This window comes from Physcomitrium patens, chromosome 14 (assembly GCF_059467195.1).
Source record: "Physcomitrium patens ecotype Gransden chromosome 14, ASM5946719v1, whole genome shotgun sequence".
Classification (NCBI taxonomy): Eukaryota; Viridiplantae; Streptophyta; class Bryopsida; order Funariales; family Funariaceae; genus Physcomitrium; species Physcomitrium patens.
The window spans coordinates 6,422,288-6,448,913 of record NC_143423.1 but is presented as its reverse complement, the minus strand read 5'-3'; the positions used below and the strand labels follow the sequence as shown (position 1 = coordinate 6,448,913).

General features: G+C 36.6%; 1 protein-coding gene and 1 long non-coding RNA gene across 2 annotated transcripts; one reads left to right on the top strand and one right to left on the bottom strand.

Moving 5' to 3' along the window:
* The first annotated feature begins 502 nt into the window (after positions 1-502).
* Positions 503-1,990, top strand: LOC149987819 (uncharacterized). Its single transcript, XR_016506278.1, has 2 exons — positions 503-1,466; positions 1,658-1,990. It is a non-coding gene; the product is annotated as an uncharacterized LOC149987819 (long non-coding RNA).
* A 96-nt stretch (positions 1,991-2,086) lies between these two features.
* On the bottom strand, positions 2,087-4,522 carry LOC112291115 (ethylene-responsive transcription factor SHINE 2). The gene is made up of 2 exons (XM_024538148.3): positions 3,686-4,522; positions 2,087-3,257 (listed from the first exon to the last, which is right to left on the bottom strand). The coding sequence occupies exons 1-2, from the start codon at positions 3,763-3,765 to the stop codon at positions 2,657-2,659; spliced, it is 681 nt and encodes a 226-aa protein (XP_024393916.1). The 5' UTR covers positions 3,766-4,522; the 3' UTR covers positions 2,087-2,656.
* Between the last annotated feature and the right edge of the window lie 22,104 nt (positions 4,523-26,626).

The following is a 26,626-nucleotide window of genomic DNA, read 5'->3' as shown; positions in this document are numbered from 1 at the left end:
CAAACCACTTTAATAATTTTACAGAGTTTAATAATGAGAAGGTAATAAGAAAGAACACATTAACTTCATATTTCATACATTGAGCTACTAGGAAAGGACAATGACAACCATAATGATCCATAAAAAAACAAACACATGAGTACAACATCATACATTGAAGTACAAATAGAGGGTGGTGAGCACAAAAAGTAGATAGTAATAAACACAACAAAGCTTCTTTTTAACAAGCTCTAAAGCTACTTTTTAATAACAAAATTTTCTAAATACTTGTTTAAGAATTGTCACCCTTTGCCAAATTCACTCACCTACAATTGGCATTTGTAATTTCTCTATAAACTAACCCTCTAAGTTATCTTTAAATTTTAACACCTACTATTAGAGCTACTATTATAACTGGGAGTATTTATTTTTAAAACAAGATTTAAAGAACTGCAACCAAAATGGGTCACATGATTATATTAAAAAAATAAATATTCAGAAAACACCAAATGACAAAATTTAAACTAAACTCTCAATATTTTTGCAAATCTTTCATACTCTTTCTTGTACCGAAAATTCAACAAGAACTAACTTAAAATAAACACAAACGGATTCATAGAACAAATAATTTCATGAAAGTTAGGTTGAATCCAGAACTTGGAACTCAATGCAAGAAGAATTACCCACCTAAGGCGAATCTTCGATTCATCTCCACCAACCAAAATCCTGAACTGCTAAACCCTAACCCTAAAATGCATGAGCTCGTTGCTAATAAAAGCAAATTCAAAACACATTCTCATGTCTGAGTCATATCTTCGCAAGAGTTTCAAAGAACCGGTGATTATCATGAAGATTATTAGGTTTCAGTGAAATGGGTCGACACTTTTGCAGCCGTTTGTTTGGATTCACGCACCTGCATGCAAGCTTCGAGTGGAAGAATGCCCATTTGTTTATGTTTTTTTCCCTTTTGCTTCCAACTACTCTCGTTGTTTGTTGGGTTGGTTTATTTTGGGTCCCTTCTGATGGTGGCACTACTTTTGCTCTGATCGACTGCAAAGTCAATTGAAAAGGGGGGCTCTTCCCTGCAGCATGAACTTAGCACTATGGGTTTTTTCCTTTTGCGAAGAATGTGAACCGCCCGAATTAGTTATAAAACTGTGCTTTAAAAGATTGCACAAGTAGAATCATATTTGTGATGATGCCGTGTTGAAGGCAATGAGAGGATGGTTCACTACCCATGTGGTAGATTGCTTAACAAAACACTTGCTTGACCATCAGATTGTGTTTTATGCAAAGCTTAAGGAAGAAGAATCAGTGGAAATAGTAAAAGGTTGCGGTACAAGTGCAGCGAGTGGCAGGCAAATTGTTTTTTCTTGCAGAAAGCTCTGGCATGGCGGTCAGGCTCTGGATATGCAGCAGCAGGGGATGCAGCACAAATGTGCCCTAGGAAGACCCACAAAAAGCAAGCCCCTCCAAAAGGATCAGTGGTCAGTCAGTATCTGCCTTTAAGTTGAAGAAATAATGTTATAATCATGAAGCTCTATCTCTCGAAATACTGTTGCAAACCCTTTCTGGAGGAATTCGTTACATATTTCAAGGTGGGCCACTCTCGGATTCGATATTGTGGTGGTATACCTCATAGCGCTTGATAATTTCGCTGTATCTAAATCCATTGCAGATTCAAAACGCTGCACCATGAAGACGAAGAAGAAGATCGGTCGTGGATCTGCCAATCTTCCCGAAAAACGTGTTGGCATTGTCCGCACTTGCATTGTGACTGGTCTCTGTAACATGCGACCGTCCCTGAATTAACTAAAAAAAAATCGCGGCGTTGATCTAATACTTGTGTGGAGGCCGCCGTATTCAATCACCCGGTACACACACTTCCGAGAAATCTTGGATCTCTTCCACAGACTTTTCAGCATGTCTGTTCAAGCTCTTGCATGTGTGTCTGTGTGTGTGTCGAGCAGCTGCGAGGTGTACTTTACTTTTATGAGATAAAAAGGGAGCATCGAAACAACGTGAATAAGATCATTGGAAATAGAGTAAAATAAACACGAACTGTTGCAGGGGGACGAAGGTAGTGAAAAAGCTTGGAGGAGTGAAATGGGGGAGAAAAAGAAGAAGAAGAAACATTCAACTTCTACATTACAGGTTGATATTTGAGGTTTTTTCTGAGTTTGATTGGGACAGATGCCGCATCTATGTATACATCGCAGCAACGCATCCGAGTCACGTCTAAACAAGGAGTGCACACTCCGTGCTAGAGGACTCCCTTTTGTATCGACAGTCACCAAAACGTACTAACATCTCCTAGTATTTCACCACCACCCTCGCGTAAAACTCTTTGCTACTTGCTCATCTTCGTCCTGTTCCTCTACTACCTCATGGAACTGGAGGTGGAAACAGATTACGAGCTACATTAGAAAGAGAGTGCGAGAGAGAGAGAGAGAGAGAGAGAGTGAGAGTTCTACTTTTTACCTACTTCTGGGTTACCACGCAACCGGATGTAATGAACGACTGTTGGCAATGTTGGCAAATTGCAAAAAAAAAATCCCGAGGCAGGATCACATGAAAGGTTTCATGAAACTCATGGTGGGTGGAGGATCGACCGAGGACTCCAGTCGTCCTTCGTGTGCGCCATTCCTCTCCAGCAGATCAATAAACGCTCTTTCCTTCAAGACGAAATGCAATCGAAATGCGAGAGAGAGACGTCCCACTTGGAGGCAGCGGTGATGCCCGAGCAAGGACTGCTGCTACAGCTGGAATCAGACAAAGCCGGCGAGCCGAAGTCGGAGAATTGGCCGGGACTGTGGCCCAGGAGCTCTTCGATCATTTCGGCAGCGAACTTGTCCTCCTCCGACATGGAACTCCCGCTGGAATTTTCCGGTTGCGGTGAATCGGCATGGAGGGAGGCATTGTCGCGGAATTGCACTTTCCTTACCCAGTTGGCCTCCGCTTGCTTCCCCGTCTTCTTTTGCCATATCCCGAGGTTGGATTGCTCCGCGTCGAGGCACAGGCAAGTGAGCGACTGTGTCATGCGCGCGTCTTTCGTCTTCCCTTGCGCACCACCGCGTTGCTGCGACTGCACGTACCACCGTTGCAGCTTCGCGCTCAACGTGGCTGACAGCATCTGCGAGTTCAGGCCTTTGGGTGCGTTTGGGTCGTAGGGGAAATTGGTGCGAGCTCTCGCGCCGCACATTAGCCTCGCTGCCTCGTCGTACGCGTGGGCCGCGTCCTCGGCGGTCTCGAATGTTCCCAACCATACCCTCGTTTTGCTGCAAAAAGAGATTGCCACACAAACTGCCATCAGTCAAACGCAGATCTCGTCGACGCAAATTCACTGCTCCAACTCACCACTCGGAATCCCGCTCCCCCCCGCGCAACACAATGCTCCGAAAACGGTTTTCATTCTCTTCATGGAAATTCTTACACTCTCAATGTAGCTTCCCGGTTCTACAATGCAAGTCTTCTAACCTCAAAAGAACACCGCCTCTCAACTTACGAATTCTGAGGACAAATAAGGAGTTCAAAGAGGAGGGAAAACGTGGACAGACAATGTAGACGTAAACGTTGTCCTCCAGCTCTTCAACAACCAATGTAGACATAAACGAAAAATTCCAACTAAAACAACATCCCACATTCTCACAATGGTCATCGGAGAAAAAGGATCTGTGGTATGCTCGGAGACAGGAGCATGACTTACAGAAGCGGGTGGCGAATCTCGGAGACCCACGATCCCCAGTGCCTTTGGCGCACCCCTCGGTATCTCTGTGGCCTGCCCATGATTTCTCTGCAAACTCAGCGACACAAACTGGTAATTTCACGTCCTCAGGCCTGGCTCTTGCTCACATACTCACTCACACGCTCTGCATTTCCGGCACTGTTCTAGACTTGCAACTGAGGAGACATAGTTTGTGTGTGTGTGAGTGGGTGTGGGTGTCTGTGTGTGCGTGAAGTGGGAGCTGAAGAGTGCTCCGCAGTGCGAGATGGCCAACTATCAAGCAACAAATGAGAGGCAGATGGTCATGTCAGTAGTTCACTCCAATGTTCATATATGTGAGGGACCGTCCGCCGCCAACAGAATAATAGCTTCGTATTCTAGACCGTGTGAGCTTCGAAGGAGGAGGTTTTTTTCTACTCTCGGTGACCGGCATCATCTACGATAGGCTTTTTTGCTTCTGGGTGTCTCAAGTCGATTGCAAGTGCCCATTGATTAATGATCTCGTTGACTGACGTTGATTCCACTCATTTACAGTAAAAAATCTGTCTCCTCGGGATGAAAATCTGTGCCCAAATTAAATCGATTGACAGTGTCCCACGCAATCACTTCTCCTTGACTCTCACTCAAAGAGGTTCGTGATCCTCCCATAATCAGTTTTTTTTAGCTTTGCAACTTGGCCGTGGGTGGGAGCGTCGCCACATTCAAGCTTTTCTCAGGAACAGAAACCACCTTCTCGTCCTTCTTTTCTGGTGAAAGGCTTCGGTAGGGATTTAGGTCTTCTGAAGTTGGTTTCGGCATTTTATTTTGTTTCACAAGTTCGTTTTTTTTCAGAAGAGAATCAATGTGACAGCTTCTAAATGCATGGTTCTTTCATCTTAGCGTTAATTAACATAACTGCTGAGGATCTTGTCTTTGCTTTTTGCATTGACCGACTGCGCAAGTTCTGACCTGTAATCCGGGATCAACCCTCCCATGGGCACATTCAAGAGCCCCACTATAGTTTCCACCTCCTGAAGAAAGAGCTTGTCATGTGGGGTTCACTTTTCTTTCCATACGTGGCAAAGCCCCTCATTATACTCCCCAGTAAATTATCCTAATGAACGAGATCCGTGTTCGCCACATATGAAATCAAGACTACCTTAGACCATCCACCTTAACTCAGGTGCAAGAAACCCAAAAAACAAAAAACAAAACAAAACCAAAACAAAAACAAATAGAGTTGTACAAAGTACATGCGCAGCTTAAATTGCGCAGGAAACTTTTCGTAAACAAACGCTTAGTCTTGTGTACTCTAGACAATATTCAAGTTTCTTTTCAGAAGGGGGAGAAAAAAAAAAGGTGGGTAATGCAGAGCAAGCTAGGCCAGGTCAGCCAATCTACTTCCCTCCGTCAAAGCTCCGTCACCCACTCGAGTTTCAGAGCTTGATTCTGGTGATTAGGGGTGGGTCATGAGCGAATCCCTCTCATTGACTGACGGACTGCTTTCCTGCAAATCGCCAACAGATGGCATTTTACTCTAAATTTTCTCCCAGAGCTCGCTGTAAAAATTTCTCCCGAGTGCAGGCATGAGAGGGGGGCTAAGTTAATCGAAGAAGGCCTCCGAGCAGTCAAAGCAGAGGTTCCGTGAGGAGGAGCCGGATTCGTTGCACATGTGGCCACCGCAGCAGCAGCAATTCCGACTTTACTATTGTGTGCAATCAACTCTACTACCCCTCTTCTTCAAGTGGTCTACCTTTTCGAACCCTGATCCCCGCCCTCATCATCCTCCCCATTGTCGGTTATTAACTCCGGCATTAATGAGACCACATCCTCATCCTCCCTCTCGGCTTTCTAATTCTGCGCTGCAAACAAAACCCCTCTTGCACCTTCTCTCCGTCCCAAGCTCCGTCGTTCTGCCACCCCAACACACAATCCAACCCACACCCGGATCCAGCAATCGACTTGGTTCCTTTTGGATTTGCGGGTGGGCACAAGGCAACGGAGCACATCGATGCCGAGAAACACTCTAAAGGAACGCGAGAATTGGGAAAAACACACACACACACACACGCACACACATGCAAACAAGGATCTCCGAAACCATGCCTCGGAAACAGCTCCGAAACCCTAAAAGTGAAAAAAATAAATAAATAACCCTCATGGCGTGAGTGGCTGAGCTGGGTCATGGGATTATTGTTCACATTTGACACATTGATTTCATGTTTACTTATTTTGTATGTTAACCCTTACATTCACATTGGTGTGAAATAAGCACATTTTTTCATGGCACTTCCAATAGGGAACTTGGAAAATAAATAAAAACTTTTCGTGTAAGCTCCAAATGAAGTCTATCAATTTACATGAAATGGGTTTTCTCGATTAATAAATAGATGAAGGAGAAACGAGAACAACTCCAAGAACAATACAATGAATACAAAATGTAGTGGGATGATGGAGAGTTTTGCCTTAATGGGTTGCTGCTGACATGGCATATCATGTTTGATTTTGTGTGTGTGAGAGAGAGAGAGAGAGAGAGAGAATAAAAGCAGCTTTGTTTATTATCCATGCTTGATAAAAGCCTACCACATGATTAAATGGGCCAAAGAAGGGGAGTAGGGGGGGGGGGTGTGGGCCATGCTATATTAGGAATGAATTAAAACCAACCACTCTAATAAACCAACCTTACTACATGCCAACTTGGGGGCACCAAACAAAGATGATGGAATGGAATGGAATGGAAGGGAGGAAGGGCCAAATTAGGGTTGCAAAATGGGGAGAGGAGAAGGGGGAGAATGCATTATTGGACAAGAAAGAGCCATTCCATGTGAGGAGGAGGAGGGGATAGATAGAATATGAAGAGGGTTTTGTCCTTTATGCACGGTTATAGGGTACCTAGCGGGCATGGGGTGGGAAGCCCCAACCTCCATCCGCTCTGTCGATGTGGATGAATGAATACGACTTCGTCGTTGACACGTAGGAATTTATGTATTCTTTTTATTTTTTTTCAAAATCTATTCTTGTGATTGAGATTTGTATTTTTTTTATTTAAATTATATGCAGAGTTTGGTAAGCTTCTCACACATTTTAATTTTTATGTATAGGAAATCGTTTATTTAAAAATTACACACACACACACATACATACATATATATATATATATATACTTGTATTTTTAAAAAGAAATTAATGTTAAAAGCCATTATTTTGTGGATGAAATTGAAAAACTTCAGGAGGATAATTTACATGGACCTTCTCCTTGATGCTATCTTTTTCATTTATTTATGAACATGCTATACATTTAATTTTATTTTTATTGTTTCATTTTCGTTATAAAGCTTTAAAACCTGGTTCTTTCATTATATACTGTTCTGTTTTTATTCATGTGTAAGTTAGTTTATACATTTTTATAAACATCTTTGTTTCGTTTTTTTCTTTGTGTTTTACAACTTTAAGGAACAATATACCCAGCTCACAAACACTTTTTTTTTTATGACATACGTGTATTGAAATGATAAAAAAAATCAATCACATGGAGGTGGTGTTATAGCCTTTTTCTTAGCTAGGACGCATTAATAACAGGAGATATTCTTTCCTTGGATTTTTACATTAATAGATGGTCCAGATATGAATCAATCATAGCAGTAAATGAACCCAAAAAAAAAAAAAAAAATGTATATATGTATATCTTCATATTCAGAATAGATTAATAAAGTCATCTCTTTCTTCCCCATAACTCTAATCGTTCCAAGCAAAGTGTACTAATCCTATAAAAACGATGCTTCCTTAATTATCAAGCTCTTTTCCACCGAGTCAAAGCATTAACTTTCTTTATGCCCATAATTGTTGACACATTTTTCATTGACATTGACTAATTCCTCAAACATTAAACATGAAGAATATCCAATTTCCTTGTGTGAGCTTCAGGGTTTTGATCTTGGGGTTAGCATTCAAGTTTAAGTTTCAGGATTAGGGTGTAGTAATGACATTTTTTAAATTTAATTAAAAAAACTCCTACCTTTGATTTTGAGCGTTCATATTTATAAAACAAATATAAAAAATCAATTGTGTGGGTTTTTTGGGTCAGAAGAAATTGTGGTGGGATGAGCTTATCTTTCATTATTTTCAGATGAAGGTAAGTGAAAAAACCTCAACATCCACTTGATATTTAACAACAGAAGTCAAGCATTTGTTAGGGCCTTTCAGTGTGTTTTTGCAGTCTTGTGTTAATGTTCAAAGCATTTGAGTTTCAGTGATCTTTAATTGAACCCTCTTAACCTTCTTATTGATTGTGGTTTACAAAAGTCCAACTCCTTTTCAATTGATATCAGATTTCTTTTAAGTGCAATTATAACCCACCATCCCTACTCTTCTATATATACATGTGTGTGTATATATATATATATATATATATTTGAAAGAGAGAGAATGGTGAGGATTTATCTTTTGTATGTATATACATCTTTTTTCTCTCTCTCTCTCTCTCTCTCTCTCTCTCTCTATATATATATATATACGGGGGATAATGTGTTAAATTTATAAAGTTTAGATTTTTTTGATGAAATATATAAGATGTATACACATGCAAAAGATAAGTACTTTACTATTGTGCATAGTAATTTAATTTGAATCACTTTGTCAACTAGATTCATGTGTTGTTCACACAAAGATGGAGCAACTTTCGAAAGAATGTTTCTAAATAAAGCATAGTTCAAGTAGCATTGGGTTTTATAAGATGTCATCAAAACTTGATCATGTTACAAATCTTTTTATTGATCTTCAACTTTGATTTTTCAGGAATCAAAGGAGCAACAAAGTTCAGTTCTGAAACATTCCAAAAACTACAACCAAACAAACAAACAAACAAACAAGAGAAAAAGTAGAAAGTAAAATAAAATGAAATAATGAAAAGAAAGTCAATGGGAAAAGGAAGGGGAAAAGAAACAACAAAAAAGAGCATAAAGTAGTAATAAACAGACAAACAAATTAGTCGATAAAATCTGACAATTATTTATTCTGAACAACATTCTGCCTCGTAAAAAGAATATAGTAAGCAAAAGTGAAATCTGATTATGATGGGAGACTTTTGGAATTGTAGGTTGAGAAGTCAAAAGTATTATCATGAAGATGGATGTGAGGAAAGGAGGGCACGTTGATGCTCTGGAGGCTTATGTTGCATAATGTAAAGTTACACCAAGAGTAGTTGATTTGAACACACTTTGTCCTCAAGTTATTGAATGTTCAACTGGAGTAGGATGAGCAAAATAAGTAGTCTGATCTGATCCTTCCTATCCCACACGTTTAATGTGATAAGAAGGCCCTCTATGGTGGAGCAATGGTGCAAATTAGGATTTTTCATTACTGTGAAAATTGTCTATCTCATAAAGGGAGTAACTTGTTAGTGCAAGGTTAGTAAACAAAGATGGTTTTGTATGCAGAGCCTTTGAAGTCGCATTTGGTTTGTGCTCTGATGGCGTCCATTGTTTCAAAGGAAGGAAGGAGGGTGAAACAAGTATGCCATGGTGAAAGGGTGGAGTTAGAGCTCATAGTAGCTATAACCAACTTGGATAAATTTGCCTCCATCTACCTACTCTTTCAGTTCCATGTGAAAGTCTACCTATTGAGGTTAGACTTGATATAATAAAATAAAATAAAAAATAAATAAATAAAGAAGGTGAAAGCTGAAATGGAGTATTTAGAGAAGTGTGTTGACATAGCATACTTTGTTGGAGGTTAGTTCTCAACAAAGTCACTATAAGAGTGGATATGGCAATTGAAAACAATAGTTTAAAATGAGGTGTACTTAACTTAGGACCTAAAACATAGATTCTTTCAAGTGGTAAGCAAGGATGAAATCATGTTGCAAAAATTACTCATGCAAACCACCCACATCACACAAAGGTGTACATGCATCTTCCAATCGTGGATGGCAAGATTTAATTCAAGCTGTCTTATTGGCATGAAGATGCCAACGTAGATAATACTTAAGTTGATTCTAGATAAGCTTGATAGTAGTGCACAAGATATTTCCCAGTGCCTCGAGATAGTCCTAAGTTGTGACAAAGGAAATTGATTTGGTTCAAATTTTAAAAATTGTATTGCACTTATGAATGGAAGGCCATACTATTTGACTACTGGTGCATTCAATTTAGTAATGGAAATCTTCTTCTATATACAAGTGGACTATGACAGTCTTTCCATATGGCATAGATATTGTCTATCTATTGAACACCTGGTAAGAAACTATAATATAACTTATAATAAAAAAAAATCAATGACTATTAGATTACATTTACAAGCTACCTAGACTTCAATCCATAAAAATGTTTACAAGAGAGCTATACATCCAACATAGAGCAATAGGCCAATTTAATAGAGTTAAAAATAATTCTATTGCTTAATATGAAAGAAACAACAATATTCCATCAAAAATACAAACAATTAATTTTGCTACCAACTTTAAAAGTTCAAAAAGAAGTAGTATCTAAAATTATAAAACAAAGAACAAAAAAAATAATGATAGAATTAACACACTTGACCTATATCAAAAAAGCCTCAAGTAGATTACATGGTAGAGCATGAAATAATATTGAGAGTAGGAATCTTCATCCAATACAAAAGGTTTATTGATATTAACAAATTAAAAAAAATTAAAGAATGAGTGGCATGAGCAAAAAGATGCTGTCACAATTGGCATTTAGACTAAAAAACTTGGCACAATAACACACAATCATATAGTTGAAGTAGAGCTAGAAAATGATGAAGTATTAGTCTTTGATAAAATACCAAGGAGAAAGAAGATAATGTGTAACAATATTGAAGTGACCAATGCTGAGAAGGAAAAATCATTAAGAACAGAACATTCAAATTAGAAGATGATAAAACATCCAATATCAATCTACAAAGCATTGCGTTGTCATATTATGTGTGTTCTTCTTTGAAAATGCACTGGACACTTAGCTATGAAAGGTGAGTAAAAATGCAGCAACAATCCTACTAAATCTAATAGAATCTCAAATAGACTTTAAGTAAATCTTAATAATCTTGATCAAATTTTGACCAATCCAACATGAATTTAAAGGAAGTTATAAAAAAAATACAAAAAAAATCCTAAAATAATTTTTTAAAAAAATAATAAAAAATCTTTAAAAAATATAAAAATAAATCTTTGAAGAAATAACAATAATATTAAAGATAAAATAAAAATAGAAACTTTTAAAAAATAATAAAGAATCCTTTAAAAATACTAAAAATAAAAATTCTAAATAAATTCTAAGTAAATCCTAATTTAATTTTAAATAATTTTTTAATGAATCTTAATCAAATCCTAAGTCAAATCTTAATTAAAATCTTAATTAAATTTTAATCAAAACTTAGATCAAATTCTAATTAAAATCCAAATTGAATCTTAATCAAATCTTAGATCAAACCTTAATAAAATCCTAATAAATCCTAAATCTTAGACAAATCTTAACCAAACCTTAATCAAATTCTTAACAAATCCTATAGTAGATTGAAACCTTAACAACTAATGATTGAACTATTAATATCAATTCAAAATTTGTACACTTCTTAATATCTTAGTTAAAAATAAGCACAAGAAAGATGATATTGATCACACTTATCAATTGAAAGAAATTCAAGATAATCCAATTGGATGTATAGTGGCCTCTTACTCCAACATGAATGCTAAACTTTCAATGCCAATATTTTCTTTTTGAACTAATGAATTGCTTTTAAATTTCATTGAAATGTTAAAAATTGAGTCTAATTTATATTTAAGATTATTTTTATTTCAACCCAATTAATACATTCCTAAAGATCCTAAAAATACTCACTAACCCTCAAGCTCCAATTTTTGAAACCTCAACCCATAAAAACCCTCACATACTAATTTAATTGTTTGATTGATATCAAAATTTGTATACACATTTACAACCAATAAATCAACACACTATCCAAATTTTACTTGTATACACACCACAAAGCTCAAGAAATCCTCAAATTTATTTTTATTTTTCAAACCTTCATCCCTCCAAAAACATTACTGACTTTAAAAATCTCTCAAAATCTCAATATTGATTCAAATGATATGAAATTAATATCTAAAAATCTCTTCTCTAGTTTGCTCTCAAATCTCACTCTTTGATCTACAAAAGAATCCTAGATTCGCCATATAGATGCAACTTTATGCCTTAGGATTTGATTTTGATCCTAGTTGATAATTGGTCTTTTCTAAGTATTAATTTTTGATAATTTGAGGTAATTTTTGCTTTAACTTACAGTTAATTCTTTCCTAATTAAATATTATTAATCTTAATGTGGAATACCTAACAACTTTGATTCTTCACATGCAATTCAACTAAAAGTGAATGAAACAAGGTTAAAAGGAATATTCTAAATATTGAGATCTTCTGTAAGATTATTAAGACAAAGTAATCAAGATATATTGGATTACTTAAATATTTTTTTTAATGAATGATTTTATGATTAGGGATTAACAGCAAAAATGACAAATAACATAAGCCAATACAAATTATCAAGCAAGCCAATCATTTAAAGAAATCAGAGCTTGTTCTCCTCATGACAACATTTTTCTTTTCAATTCATTCAAAATAGAAAATATATAGACCATCCTTACATGAATTGAGATGAGATGGTAGAAGTTAGGATTATTCTTCATTTCAAGCTTAAATATAAAAATCTTTGTATTAACTCAAAACTTGCAAGGATTAAAAGATCCAAATAAAATTAAAATAATAGAGAATCACTTCTCGAGGTACTTATTAAAAATAAATATTATTTGTATACAAGAGCATGGACTATGAAAAATGAAGCTTAAATTGCTAAAAAAATTGCTCTACCATGGAATAAAATTCATTGACTAAGAAAGTTAATATCACTAATAACCATGCATAGGATAACGTAGAAGTAAGTAATGGAGGAGAAAAGAGGGAAGAGAGATTTGAAATATAGATCTCTCTTTACATAGTTTATCTTATAGAATCAATTAGTCAATCTTGATTGAAGATGGGAGGGATGCACAATAGATCCAACTTTGCAAAATAGATAATATTGACATCTTAGTTTTGAATATTTATGCTTCACATACCATAAGGAAGCAAGATGAGCTATAGTGCAAGCCATTAAAAACCTTAGTTACAAATTACAAGTAGATTCTAATGGATGATTAAAACTTTTTTGAGAAAGAATTTTTAATATTTTAAAAATGACCTTACAGTGAGTGATATCTCTTCTATGTCTCATATGCTTCATTTTAGTTGAGATAGTAGGAAAAGAGACATATCTTGGATATTGGCTCAATTAGACCGCACTTATGTATTTATTTTACTAAGAATTAATATAGCTAGCTCAGACTATATCATATAAGATGGTAACATGTACTTAGATCACATGGTAATGTTGTGCCTATATTCAAATATAATCCAAAAAAAAGAAGTCAATTTATAAAATGAGCGTACAATTTCTTAAAAATATAGTAGTCCAAGAATAAATACAAAGAATATAGGGAGCATACTTAGAACTCACGTTTTTTGATAAGCTTTGTTGTTGCATTAGATATATAAGTTATATTGTGTTAATAAATTAGTAAAGAGATCTTGCAATGAGGAAAGACTAGAAGACCATGTTGCCAAGGCCATTGCTGAATTACAAGAAGATCTAAAAGATGCTATGCAACAAACAATGTGACCAAAATTTTGCAGCAGTGTAAAGCGAGGAAGACAATGAAACAAGTGCTACAAGCTTGCTTGAAATGATAAAAAGTAATAGACAAGTATTTAAAATCTTTCTTTTGGACATATATAAAAACATTAAATGCATCATATGTGACCAAGCTGATGGATAAACATTGACAAGTGCATAGCCACCCAAATGTTATCATGTTGTGATACGATTATATAGTGAAAATATATCTAAAAATAAATTTTTAATTAATATTCTATTATATTAGTTCAACAAGAATTCAAAATATTTTAATAAAGCTTTTATGAAAGCCTCTTAGCTTATTTTCTTGTCTTAATAGCAAGTAGATAAAAGTTAATTTGTATTTTTACCTTCTAGAATATAAAAATATTTTTATTGCCTTAAAAATACCATAAATTATTAAAATTAGGATAGAAGAGGTAAATGGTTAGTATGGTTGATACAACAATCAATTTGAGGGTAGGATTGGGCTAAAAAATCTTTAGGATAGATTAAATTGATACCAAGGGCTCGACCATTTGTGAGTCGCGATAAAAATCAAACCTTTAGTCATTAAAACGACCACCTAGGAAAAAATAGGATTTCATTCAGAGATTGGAGATTAGATTTTGAGAGCTAGCTTCAAGGTCTTTCTAGAAGATAAGAATGATTTTTGTAGGATTTTTGAGGACGAAGCAATTATTGTTCAAAGTGAGGGTTTGTATTGCTGATTTGGATTTTATATAATATAATTAGGGTTAGCAATTTTAACTAATTTTTGTAATTGGTATAATATCTATAGTTTTTAATATTGTTTGGATTATTGGGTGTGATAAGTGTACACAAAATTTTGTGATAATATAATAGTGTGGTTTAGAGATATCTAATTTTTAGCACAAGAAGGTTTCGGAAGTTGGCAGTTTGAGGTTGGGTAGGGTTTCTATGATATCTAGAGATCTATTAGTTGGATCAAGATGAAATTTGGCATGGTATTGAAAGACTTGAAGATCAAGTTGCACACCAATTTTTAGTCAAAGTTAATAGTTAGAGAAAGAGAAACCACTACAGGGATTTTTGCTTCACTTTTTAAGTTGGCGGCCAAGTGATATTAGTGCAATTTTTGGAGGTTTTCTCACAATCTATAAGTTGGATTCGGCTAAAAATTCTTGAGCATATAGAAGACTTACATTGAAAATTGCATGTAAAATTTCACTTCAAGTAGATAGTTATATTAGAATTTACAGCTTATTAAAGCTCACTCATTGTCACGGCCATAATCATGTAAGTTAATAATTACATATAGAAATAGGTAGAAGTAAGTAAAAGTAGGTAAAAGTAAGTTAATTCTATAATATTTAATATGAAAGCTTCTTAGAAACTTCTTAGATGCTTCTTTGACTTCATAGGTGTCTTTAATTGACTTTTTGGATTAAAAACGTGGTCAACAAGTTGGCCATGTGCCACACATGTTGTTAGCTTGAAGACCAAGCTAACTATGTGGCCCACACGTAGAAAAACTTGCCTTGTAAGTCAAGGCATGTGCCCTACAAAGTCAATACATATGGGAGGTCCTATAGAACGTTGCCACGTAGCTCTTAGTTAGAGAGTATATATAGAGACAAGAGTGAAGGCTTCTTCACTCTTGTCAACTCCTTTCTTACTTCTAGTCTAGTTTCAAGGGTCTCTAGTTTTCTTGTCTTTTGGCAATAACCATTCCAGTTCCTCTTTCAATATATATATATATATATATATATATATATATATATACTTGTTTATATATTTTTTGTTACCTCTCTTTGAGTGAAGGCTCACTTGTCTGAATTGTTTTTTCATCGAGTTCTTGTCCTTGACAGATTGACAAGAGTACACCTATAATATCAGAGCTTTGTCTAATCTTAATTAAGAGTGGATTATCCTTTTTTCTTGATAAGATATAAGCATATTAGAAGTTGCGGATTACCCTCTTCTAAACTGATATTATCCTTAGTATTTTTTTTGTCCACAAGCCCTCTCTTCTATTTGTCTTGAGTGATATTAGATATCTTATCTCTTCTAATTGTTATCATGGCAGAACTTCTTGAAATGAAGAGTGCAATGGCACAAATGTAAGAGCAATTGAGGGAGTTAATGCTTGCAATGCATCAACTCAATTTACCACCACAAGGATCAACAAGATTGGCAGGAAGTAAAGATATAGAAATGGTTGGAGCTGCTTCAACATCTGCACCAAACCATGTCCTTTCTCCTATGGTGGAACGCCCTTCAAATGTTAGAGAACCAAGAATTGCCCTATTTGAGAAGTTTGATGGCACCAGATCCAAGTTTCGAGGATTTATCAATCAAGTGCAACTTGTGATTGAACTTCAATCCCAAAGCTATCCAACTCCAAGATCACAAGTTAGATTCATTGGTACGCTTCTTTCAAGTTCGGTACTATCGTAGTTTTCATCTTTTTTTGAATGACGAGATCCAATATTGGATAATCTAGAGGCTTTTTTGGTGGAGTTTTGATCCATGTATGGAGAACATGATGCAATTCGTGTTGCAACCAATAAGATCCATATTTTACGACAAGGTAATCGATCAGTAACGTTATATGCTTCACAATTTTGACAACTTACAACTGATATCAAGTCGGATGATGCTGCACTTATTAGCCAATTTCTCTATGGATTACAATATGAGGTAAAAAATTAATGCTCAACTTACCTGATCCTCAAACATTGAATCAAGCAATTGACTTTGCTGTGAAGTGCGACAATCGCCTTTTTGAATTCCGATCTGAGAACCGTACAAGTGAACCTCAACGTTACTATAATTTAATGGCAACACCAACACCTCTTCAACACATACATTCGAAAGTAGAGGATATGCAAATTGATGCAGTACGTTTCAAACCTCTTATTGAGCAAGAAAAGACTCGTCGTCGTCAAGAAGGATTATGTTTATATTATGGAGAACCAAAGCATACTGCTCAATGTTGTCCAAAGAAACGACGCAATCACAAAATGAGGAGTATGGCTATGAAAGAAGACAATATGTCAGAAAATGAGTTTGTCTAGCTACAATAGGGACTGTGCAGCTGGAACCTTACACAACATCTAATAAAGGTCCTATTCTCTCCTCAGAGCCCTCTCCTTATTTTACATTAAATGTTATTTTAGGACCTAAACATTACAAAGTCTCTGCCTTGTTAGATTCAGGAGCCTCAGAGTGTTTTTTAGATGAAGAATTTACTAAAAGACATAGCATATCTTTAGTAAAGAAAACTAAATCTGTTCATATAGAAGTCATAGATGGTTGTCCATTGTCTTCTGGAGATATTACTCACGAAATCCTTCCTATAGAAGTAATAATCAATGGTCATAATAGTTTTGTAGTATTTAATATCATTAGATCTCCCTCTAATCCAGTCATTTTAGGTTTATCGTGGTTAGAAAAATACAACCCTCAAATAGACTGGATTTTCTGAACTATTACTTTCTCTAAAAGTATAACTAACAGTGTAGTTAAGCAAGTAGAGAGTCATAAGTCCAATTCAATTAAACCCGTATTTATAGGTGCAAAAGCTTTCTTGCCTGCTGTTATGAAAGAATCACCATACATTATTTATGCTACACCCGTTTCTACTGGTGAAAAGACTTCAAGTGGCATTCCAAGCCAATATCAAGAATTTCAAGATGTATTTGAGAAAAAGAATGTGCATATCTTCCCAGAACATCGTCCCTATGATTGCTCAATTGACCTTCAAGAAGGAGCACAATCGCCATTCGGACCAATCTATAGTTTATCACAAAATGAGTTGGCTGAACTCAAGGAGTATATTGAAGAAAATCTAGCCAAGAATTTCATACGCCATTTTAAATCTCCGGCAGGAGCTCCAATTCTATTTGTGAAGAAAAAAGATGGATCATTGCAGATGTGTGTTGATTATCGAGGACTCAACAAGATTACCATCAAAAATAGGTATCCACTTCCTTTAATATCCAGACTTCTTGATGAGCTGAATCAAGCTAAGATCTATACAAAAAAAGATCTTCGGGGAGCATATAATCTAGTACACATCAAAGAAGGAGATGAATGGAAGACTATGTTTCGAACTAGGTATGGACATTTTGAATCCAACATCATGCCTTTTGGACTTACAAATGCACAAGCAGCTTTTCAACATCTAATGAATGATGTTTTTTGAGAGTTTTTGGACGATTTTGTAGTATGTTATCTAGACGACATCTTGATCTATTCTAAGAATCCAAAAGAACATGAACTTCATGTTTGTCGTGTGTTACAAAAATTAAGAGATGCATGACTCTATGCCAAGATAGAAAAGTGTGTATTCCACACTACTCAAGTCAATTTCTTAGGTTACATCATTTCAAATGATGGACTTATGATGGATCCTAAGAAAGTTCAAACTATTATAGACTGGAAGATCCCAAAAACGGTAAGAGATGTCCAATGTTTTTTGGGATTCGCCAACTACTATCGGATCTTCATCAAAGACTTCTCTCGAGTTGCAGCTCCACTTACACGTTTGACTGTCACGGCCATAATCATGTAAGCTAATAATTACATATAGAAATAGGTAGAAGTAAGTAAAAGTAGATAAAAGTAAGTTAATTATATAATATTTAATATAGAAGCTTCCTAGAAACTTCCTAGACACTGCTTTGACTTCATAGGTGTCTTTAATTGACTTTTTGGATTAGAAACGTGGTCAACAAGTTGGCCATGTGCCACACATGTTGTTAGCTTGAAGATCAAGCTAACTATGTGGCCCACACGTAGAAAAACTTGCCTTGTAAGTCAAGGCATGTGTCCTACAAAGTCAACACATATTGGAGGTCCTATAGAACGTCGCCACGTAGCCCCTAGTTAGATAGTATATATAGAGACAAGAGTGAAGGCTTCTTCACTCTTGTCAACTCCTTTCTTGCTTCTAGTCCAGGTTCAAGAGTCTTTAGTTTCTTGTCTTGTGGCAATAGCCATTCCAGTTTCCTTTTAATATACCTACTTGTTTATATTTTGACTTATTATATCGAGATAGCCTTTTGGTGTATATTTTTCCTCATCGAGTCTTTGTCCTTGACAGATTGACAAGAGTACACTTACAATATCAGAGCTTTGTTTTTTCTTGAGTAAGAGTGGATTACCCCTTTCTCTTGACAAGACATAAGCGTATTAGAAGTTTGCGGATTACCCACTTCTAAACTGATATTGTTCTTAGTATCTTCTTTGTTATCAAGTCTTTCTTTTCTTTTGTCTTGAGCAATATCAAACAAATTTTTCTTCTTAGTGTCATTATGGCAGAGCTTGTTGAAATGAAGAGTGCAATGGCACAAATGCAAGAGCAAATGAGGGAGTTAATGCTTGCGATGCATCAACTCAATTCACCAACACAGGAAAGAACAAGAATAGCAGAAAGTGGAGATATAGAGATGATTAGAGCTGCTTCAACATCTACAACAAATCACATTCCTTCTCCAATTGTACAACACCCTATAAGCACTAGAGAACCAAGAATTGCCTTACTTGAGAAATTTGATGGTACGAGATCAAAGTCTCGAGGGTTCATCAATCAAGTACAATTGGCAATTGAACTTCAACCGCAAAGCTATCCAACTCCAGGATCACAAGTCAGGTTTATTGGCACTCTACTTTCTGGTTTTGCATTATCGTGGTTTTCGTCTTTTCTTGAACAACGAAATCCAATATTGGACAATTTGGAAGCTTTTTTGGCGGAGTTTCAATCTATGTATGGTGAACACGATGCAACTCGTGTTGCAACAAATAAGATCCAAATTCTGCGACAAAGAAATCGCTCAGTAACAGTATATGCTTCACAATTTCGACAACTTGCAATTGACATCAAGTGGGATGATGCTGCACTCATCAGTCAATTTCTTTATGGATTGCAATACGAAGTAAAGAAATTGATGCTCAACTTACCTGATCCTCAAACTTTGAGTCAAGCAATCGATTTTGCGGTAAAATGTGATAATCGACTTTTTGAATTTCGATCTGAGAATCATTCACGGGAACCTCAACGTTATTACTCAATGGCAACATCAACATCTTTGCCAAACGTACATTCGGAAGTAGAAGACATGCAAATTGACGTGGTACGTTTTAAACCTCTAACTGAGCAAGAAAAGATTCGTCGTCGTCAAGAAGGATTATGTTTATATTGCGGAGAACCTAAGCACACTGCTCAACATTGTCCAAAGAAACGACGCAACTATAAAATGAGGGGTACGACGGTCAAAGAAGACAACATGTCAGAAAACGGATTCGTCCAGCTACAATAGGGACCGTGCAGCTGGAACCTTGTACAATTCCTAATGAAGGTCCTATCCTCTCCTCAGAACCCTCTCCTTGTTTTATAATAGACTTATATTTAGGACCTAAGAATTACAAAGCCTCTGCTTTATTAGATTCGGGAGCCTCAGCATGTTTTTTAGATGAACAATTTGTTAAAAGTCGTAAAATACCCTATGTACAGAAACCTAAACCAGTACATGTAGAAGTCATAGATGGTCGTCCCTTGTCTTCTGGAGATGTCACTCATGAAACTCATCCTATAAAAGTAACAATAGACGGTCATGATAGCTACATAGCTTTTAACATAATTAAATCCCCGTCCAATCCAGTTATTTTAGGTTTATCCTGGCTAGAAAAATATAACCCTCGAATAGATTGGAATTCGCGTAAACTTGACTTTTCCAAAAGCGTTATTAATAGTTCTACCAACCAAGTAAAAAATTATAAGTCTAGTACAGTAAAACTCGTACTGATAGGTGCAAAAGCATTTATACACGCAGCAAAAGAAGAATCAACTTTTGCTATTTATGCTGCACCTATTTCTGAAAACGTAAAGACTTCAAGTGGCATTCCAAGTCAATATCAGGAGTATCAAGACGTTTTTGAGAAAAAGAATGCAGATATTCTTCCTGAGCATCGTCCATATGATTGTTCAATCGACCTCAAGGAAGGAACTCAGCCACCATTTGGACCAATTTACAGTTTATCGCAAGATGAGATGGCTGAACTCAAGACATATATTGACGAGAATTTAGCAAAGAATTTCATACGCCATTCAAAATCTCCAGCAGGAGCTCCAATTCTATTCGTAAAGAAAAAAGATGGATCTTTACGAATGTGTGTTGATTATCGAGGACTCAACAAGATCACAATCAAGAACAGGTATCCATTACCTTTGATATCAGGACTCCTTGACCAGTTGAATCAAGCTAAGATCTATACAAAAATAGATCTAAGAGGAGCATATAATCTAGTACGGATCAAAGAAGGAGATGAATGGAAGACTGCGTTTCGAACCAGGTATGGACATTTCGAATATAATGTCATGCCCTTTGGACTCACGAATGCACCAGCTGCTTTTTAACATCTCATGAATGATGTATTTCGTGAATTCTTAGACAATTTTGTCATCTGCTATCTAGACGATATCCTGATCTATTCCAAGAACGTCGAAGAACATGAAATACATGTTCGTCAAGTATTACAAAAACTTAGAGATGCAGGATTGTACGCCAAGATGGAAAAAAATATATTTCACACTACTCAAGTTGACTTTTTAGGATACATCATTTCAAATGATGGTCTCATGATGGATTCTAAGAAAGTCCAAACAATCATGGATTGGAAGATTCCAAGGACGGTAAGAGATGTTCAATGTTTCTTGGGATTTGCGAATTACTATTGGATCTTCATCAAAGATTTCTCATGAGTTGTAGCTCCACTTACACGTTTGACTAGTAAAGATAAATTTCAATTGAATCAAGAAGCGGAAGCAGCATTTGAAGCCTTGAAGACATCGTTTGTCTCTGCACCAGTCTTATATCGTGTTGACTTTTCCAAGGCATTTTTTATGGAAACAGATGCATGAGATTTTGCCTTGGGTGCAGTTTTATCACAAATAGGAACAGATGACAAACTCCATCCGATAGCTTTTCATTCAAGAAAATTCTCAGCAGCCGAGATCAATTATGAGATCCACGATAAAGAACTTCTTGCGATCGTGGATTCCTTTCAAGAATGGCGTCATTATCTAGAAGGCGCTTCTAGTCCAGTCACTGTGTATACAGATCACAAGAACCTCGAGTATTTCATGTCAGCACGCGTGTTGAATCGTCGTCAAGCTCGTTGGAGTATGTCTTTGTCAAGATTCGAGTTCATTATCACTTATCGGCCAGGAAAACAACAAGGTTTATCTGATGCCCTATCTAGACGTTCTTATTTTGCACCAAAAGAAGGAGATGCAGCTTTTGAGCAACAAAGAATGGTCCTCTTGAAACCGGAGCAATTTCATCTCCGAGCAATGAAATCAACATTGACTGTTGATTCAACTTTTCTCAAGCAAATCCAGTCCAGTATGTCCTCAGACCCTCTTGTTTATGATATCGAGAATAATTCTTCCAAGTCTCATGATCCTTCTAAGTTTGAGTTCAAGAATAATCTATTATATTTTGAAGGACACCTATATGTTCCAGAAGGAGAAGCACGTTTACGTGTTCTTCAAGCACGTCATGACTTTCCAGCAGCAGGGCACTTTGGATATAATAAGACTTTGGAACTCATATCAAGAGATTTTTGGTGGCCACAAATGTGGAAGTCAGTCAAAGACTTTGTACAATCATGTGATATTTGTTCAAGATCAAAAATTCCTCGTCATCGACCTTACGGACTTCTTCAGCCATTACCTATACCAGAACAACCATGGTCTTCTGTTTCTATGGATTTCATCACAGATCTTCCAAGCTCAAGATCTTATGATTCTATATTTGTGATAGTAGATCGTTTCACCAAGATGGCACATTTTGTGCCATGTACAAAATCTATCACAGGTAAAGAAACAGCTAAGCTTTTCATTGATAATATCTATCGCTATCATGGATTACCTAAAGATATCATATCGGATAGGGGAACTCAATTTGTGTCAAGATTTTGGAGGACCCTTTTCAAGATTTTAAAAGTGGACATAAAACTATCTTCGGCTTTTCATCCTCAAACTGATGGACAAACAGTGCGCGTAAACCAAGTCTTGGAGCAATATTTAAGGTGTACTATCAACTACCAACAAGATGATTGGACAACCCTTCTGCCATTGGCAGAGTTTACTTATAATAATACGGTACATTCTTCCATGCAACAAACACCTTTCTTTGCCAATTATGGCTATCATCCACGACTTGATACTTTTGATTTTTCAAAAGTTGATAATCCTGCAGCAGAAGATATGGCAAATCGGTTGTCAGAGTTACATGCAATAATGAAGACACAATTGAAGGAAGCTCAAGAACGACAAAAGATAAACGCAGATCTATATCGTAAGGAGCAACCACAGATCAACGTCGGTGATAAGGTATGGCTACTTCGTCGCAATATCAAGACTACTCGACGTTGTGACAAGTTGGACTATCGTAGGCTTGGCCCCTTTTCTGTTTCTGAACAGATCAACCCAGTTGCATATCGGTTATATCTACCAGAGTCAATGAAGATCCATCCTGTATTCCACGTATCTCTTCTTGAACCATATAAGACAATGGATATACAAGGAAGAAGACAAATGCCACCGCCTCCAATAGAAGTAGATAATAATGAAGAATTTGAGGTGGAAGAGATATTAGACTCAAGGCGGCGCCGAAATAAGCTGGAATATCTTGTTCATTGGCGCGGATATGATATTAGTGAACGCACATGGGAGCCATCCAGGAATCTAGCAAATGCATCAACTAAAGTCAAAGTTTTTCATCAACGACATCCATCAAAACCAAGATGAAAATCTCTCTTATAAAAGAGACAAGATTGAGGCAAGATAACATTCAATTTCCTATCCTTGTTTGTAACTTCTTTGCATTTGTGACGCTAATTAGATGGAGAGCCAACAACCAGTAGATTCAACTCAAGAACCTTCGTTTGCTGACCTGTCGGACGAGACATTACGATTGTCACAACCTTCAAGACGACGCAATCGAGATGAAGATCTTCAAGAACGACATATTCTTCCTCGAACAGATGGTGAGATACAACGCGTTTGGTATCACGATTTGGGAAGGGACTCCCGATGTTTGGTGATTTTGCTAGAGGTAGGAACAACTCCTGATGGTGTTCCGAATATTCTATTCGAAGGAAGTTATGAAGGCCTCAATAATGATCAAATAACTGGGTGGTCTTCCCGCCCTGGTATGGAACACTACCGATGGTTGAGAGGCCCTATCAATCATCTTCGAAGAGAACAGAGATCAGAGTATGTGGCGAATACAATTCGTCGCATCATAGATTTCCTCAACATATGATGACCGCTCCTCGTGGAACTCGTCTCTAGAAGGGGGGGTAATGTCACGGCCATAATTATGTAAGCTAATAATTACATATAGAAATAGGTAGAAGTAAGTAAAAGTAGATAAAAGTAAGTTAATTGTATAATATTTAATATAGAAGCTTCCTAGAAACTTCCTAGACACTGCTTTGACTTCATAGGTGTCTTTAATTGACTTTTTGGATTAGAAACGTGGTCAACAAGTTGGCCATGTGCCACACATGTTGTTAGCTTGAAGATCAAGCTAACCATGTGGCCCACACGTAGAAAAACTTGCCTTGTAAGTCAAGGCATGTGTCCTACAAAGTCAACACATATTGGAGGTCCTATAGAACGTCGCCACGTAGCCCCTAGTTAGATAGTATATATAGAGACAAGAGTGAAGGCTTCTTCACTCTTGTCAACTCCTTTCTTGCTTCTAGTCCAGGTTCAAGAGTCTTTAGTTTCTTGTCTTGTGGCAATAGCCATTCCAGTTTCCTTTTAATATACCTACTTGTTTATATTTTGACTTATTATATCGAGATAGCCTTTTGGTGTATATTTTTCCTCATCGAGTCTTTGTCCTTGACATTGACTTGTAAAGACAAACTCCGATGGAATCAAGAAACGGAAGTTACTTTTGAATCTTTGAAGAGAGCGTTTGTTTCAGTACCAATCTTGTATCGTGTTGATTTTTCCAAAGCATTCTTTATGGAAACAGATGCATCGGACTTTGCTTTGGGTGCAATTTTATCACAAACCGAAATAGATGACAAACTTCATCCAGTAGCTTTTCATTCAAGAAAATTCTCAGCAGTAGAAATCAATTATGAGATCCCTGACAAAGAACTTCTTACAATTGTGGATTCTTTTCAAAAATGGCATCATTATCTAGAAGGCGCTTCTAGTCCAGTCACCGTATATATGGATCACAAGAACCTCAAATATTTTATGTCAATACGCGTATTAAATTGTCGCCAAACTCGTTGGAGCATGTCTTTATCAAGATTCGAGTTCATCATCACTTATCGACCAGGAAAACAACAAGGTTTATCCGATGCCTTGTCTAGACGTTCTTATCTTGTACCAAAAGAAGGAGATGCAGCTTTTGAGCAACAAAGAACGGTTCTCTTGAAGTCGGAACAATTTCATCTTCAAGCAATAAAATCAACATTGACTGTTGATTTAACTTTCCTTAAGCAAGTCCAGTTAAGTATGTCCCCAGACCCTCTTATTCATGATATCAAGAATAATTCTTCTAAATCTCATGATCCCTCTAAATTTGAATTCAAGAACAACCTACTCTATTTCGAAGGACGCCTATATGTTCCAGAAGGAGAAGCACGTTTACGTGTTCTTCAAGCTCGTCACGACTTCCCAACAGCAGGATATTTCGAATATAATAAGACTTTGGAGCTGATATCTAGGGATTTTTGGTGGCCTCAAATGTGGAAGGCAGTTAAAGATTTTGTACAATCATGTGATATTTGTTCAAGATCAAAAACTCCTGGTCATCGATCTTTTGGACTTCTTCAGCCATTACCCATTCCAGAACAACCATGGTCTTTTGTTTCTATGGACTTCATCACGGATCTTCCAATCTCAGGTTCTTATGACTCTATATTCATGATAGTAGATCGTTTTACCAAGATGGCATATTTTGTACCATGTACAAAATCTATCACAAGTGAAGAAACAGCTAAGCTCTTTCTTGACAATATCTATCGCTATCATGGATTACCCAAGGATATTATATCAGATAGGGGAACTCAATTTGTATCAAGATTTTGGCGGACTCTTTTCAAGATTCTTAAAGTGGATATAAAACTATCTTCGGCATTCCATCCTCAAAGTGATGGACAAACGGAGCATGTTGATCAAGTTTTGGAGCAATATTTAAGATGTACCATTAATTACCAACAAGATGATTGCACAACTCTTTTGCCATTAGTAGAGTTTGCTTACAATAACATGGTACACTCTTCTACAAAACAAATACCTTTCTTTGCTAATTATGGTTATCATCCACGACTTGATACTTTTGACTTTTTAAAAGTTGATAATCCTGCTGCGAAAGATTTGGCAATTCATTTATCAGAGCTACATGCAGCGATGAAGGCGTAGTTAAGAGAGGCTCAAGAACAACAAAAGGCCAATGCAGATGTCTATTGAAAGGAACAACCATTATTCGTCTTGGATGATAAGGTATGGCTACTTCATTGTAATATCAAGATCACTCGTCCTTGTGATAAGTTGGACTATCAAAGACTGGAAATATTTTCTATTTCTGTACAAATCAATCCAGTTGCATATCGTTTAGATCTACCAGAGTGAATGAAAATCCATCCAGTATTCCACGTGTCTCTTCTTGAACCATACAAGACAGTGGACATACCAAGAAGACAACAAGCTCCACCTCATCCTATAGAAGTGGACAATAATGAAGAGTTTGAAGTAGAAGAAGTCTTAGATTCAAGGCGGCGCCGAAATAAATTAGAATATCTTGTCCATTGGCACGGATATGGTATTAGTGAATGCACATGGGAGCCAATAAAGAATCTTACAAATGCAACAAAGGTGGTGGAGGCTTTTCATCGATGACATCTATCAAAATCAAGGTGAAAGCCTTCTTTATAAAAGAAACAACATCTAGGTAAGATAACATTCTACTTTCAATTCTTGTTCGTAGCTTCGTTGTAGTAGTGGCACTCAGGAGATGGAGAACCAACAACCAACGGATTTGACTCAAGAGCCTTCATTTGCTGACCTGCCGGATGAGACATTACGATTGTCACAACCTTCAAGATGACGCAATCGAGATGAAGATCTTCAAGAACGACATGTTCTTCCTCGAATAGATGGTGAGATACAACGCGTTTGGTATCACGATTTGGGAAGGGACTCTCGATGTTTGGTGATTT

Bases quoted from the DNA above. Each gene is read 5' to 3' on its own strand.
- LOC112291115 (XM_024538148.3), bottom strand. From the start codon at position 3,765: ATGGGCAGGCCACAGAGATACCGAGGGGTGCGCCAAAGGCACTGGGGA. The intron at 3,258-3,685 runs GTAAGTCATGCT...CTCTTTTTGCAG, and splicing joins GAGATTCGCCACCCGCTTCT to CAAAACGAGGGTATGGTTGG.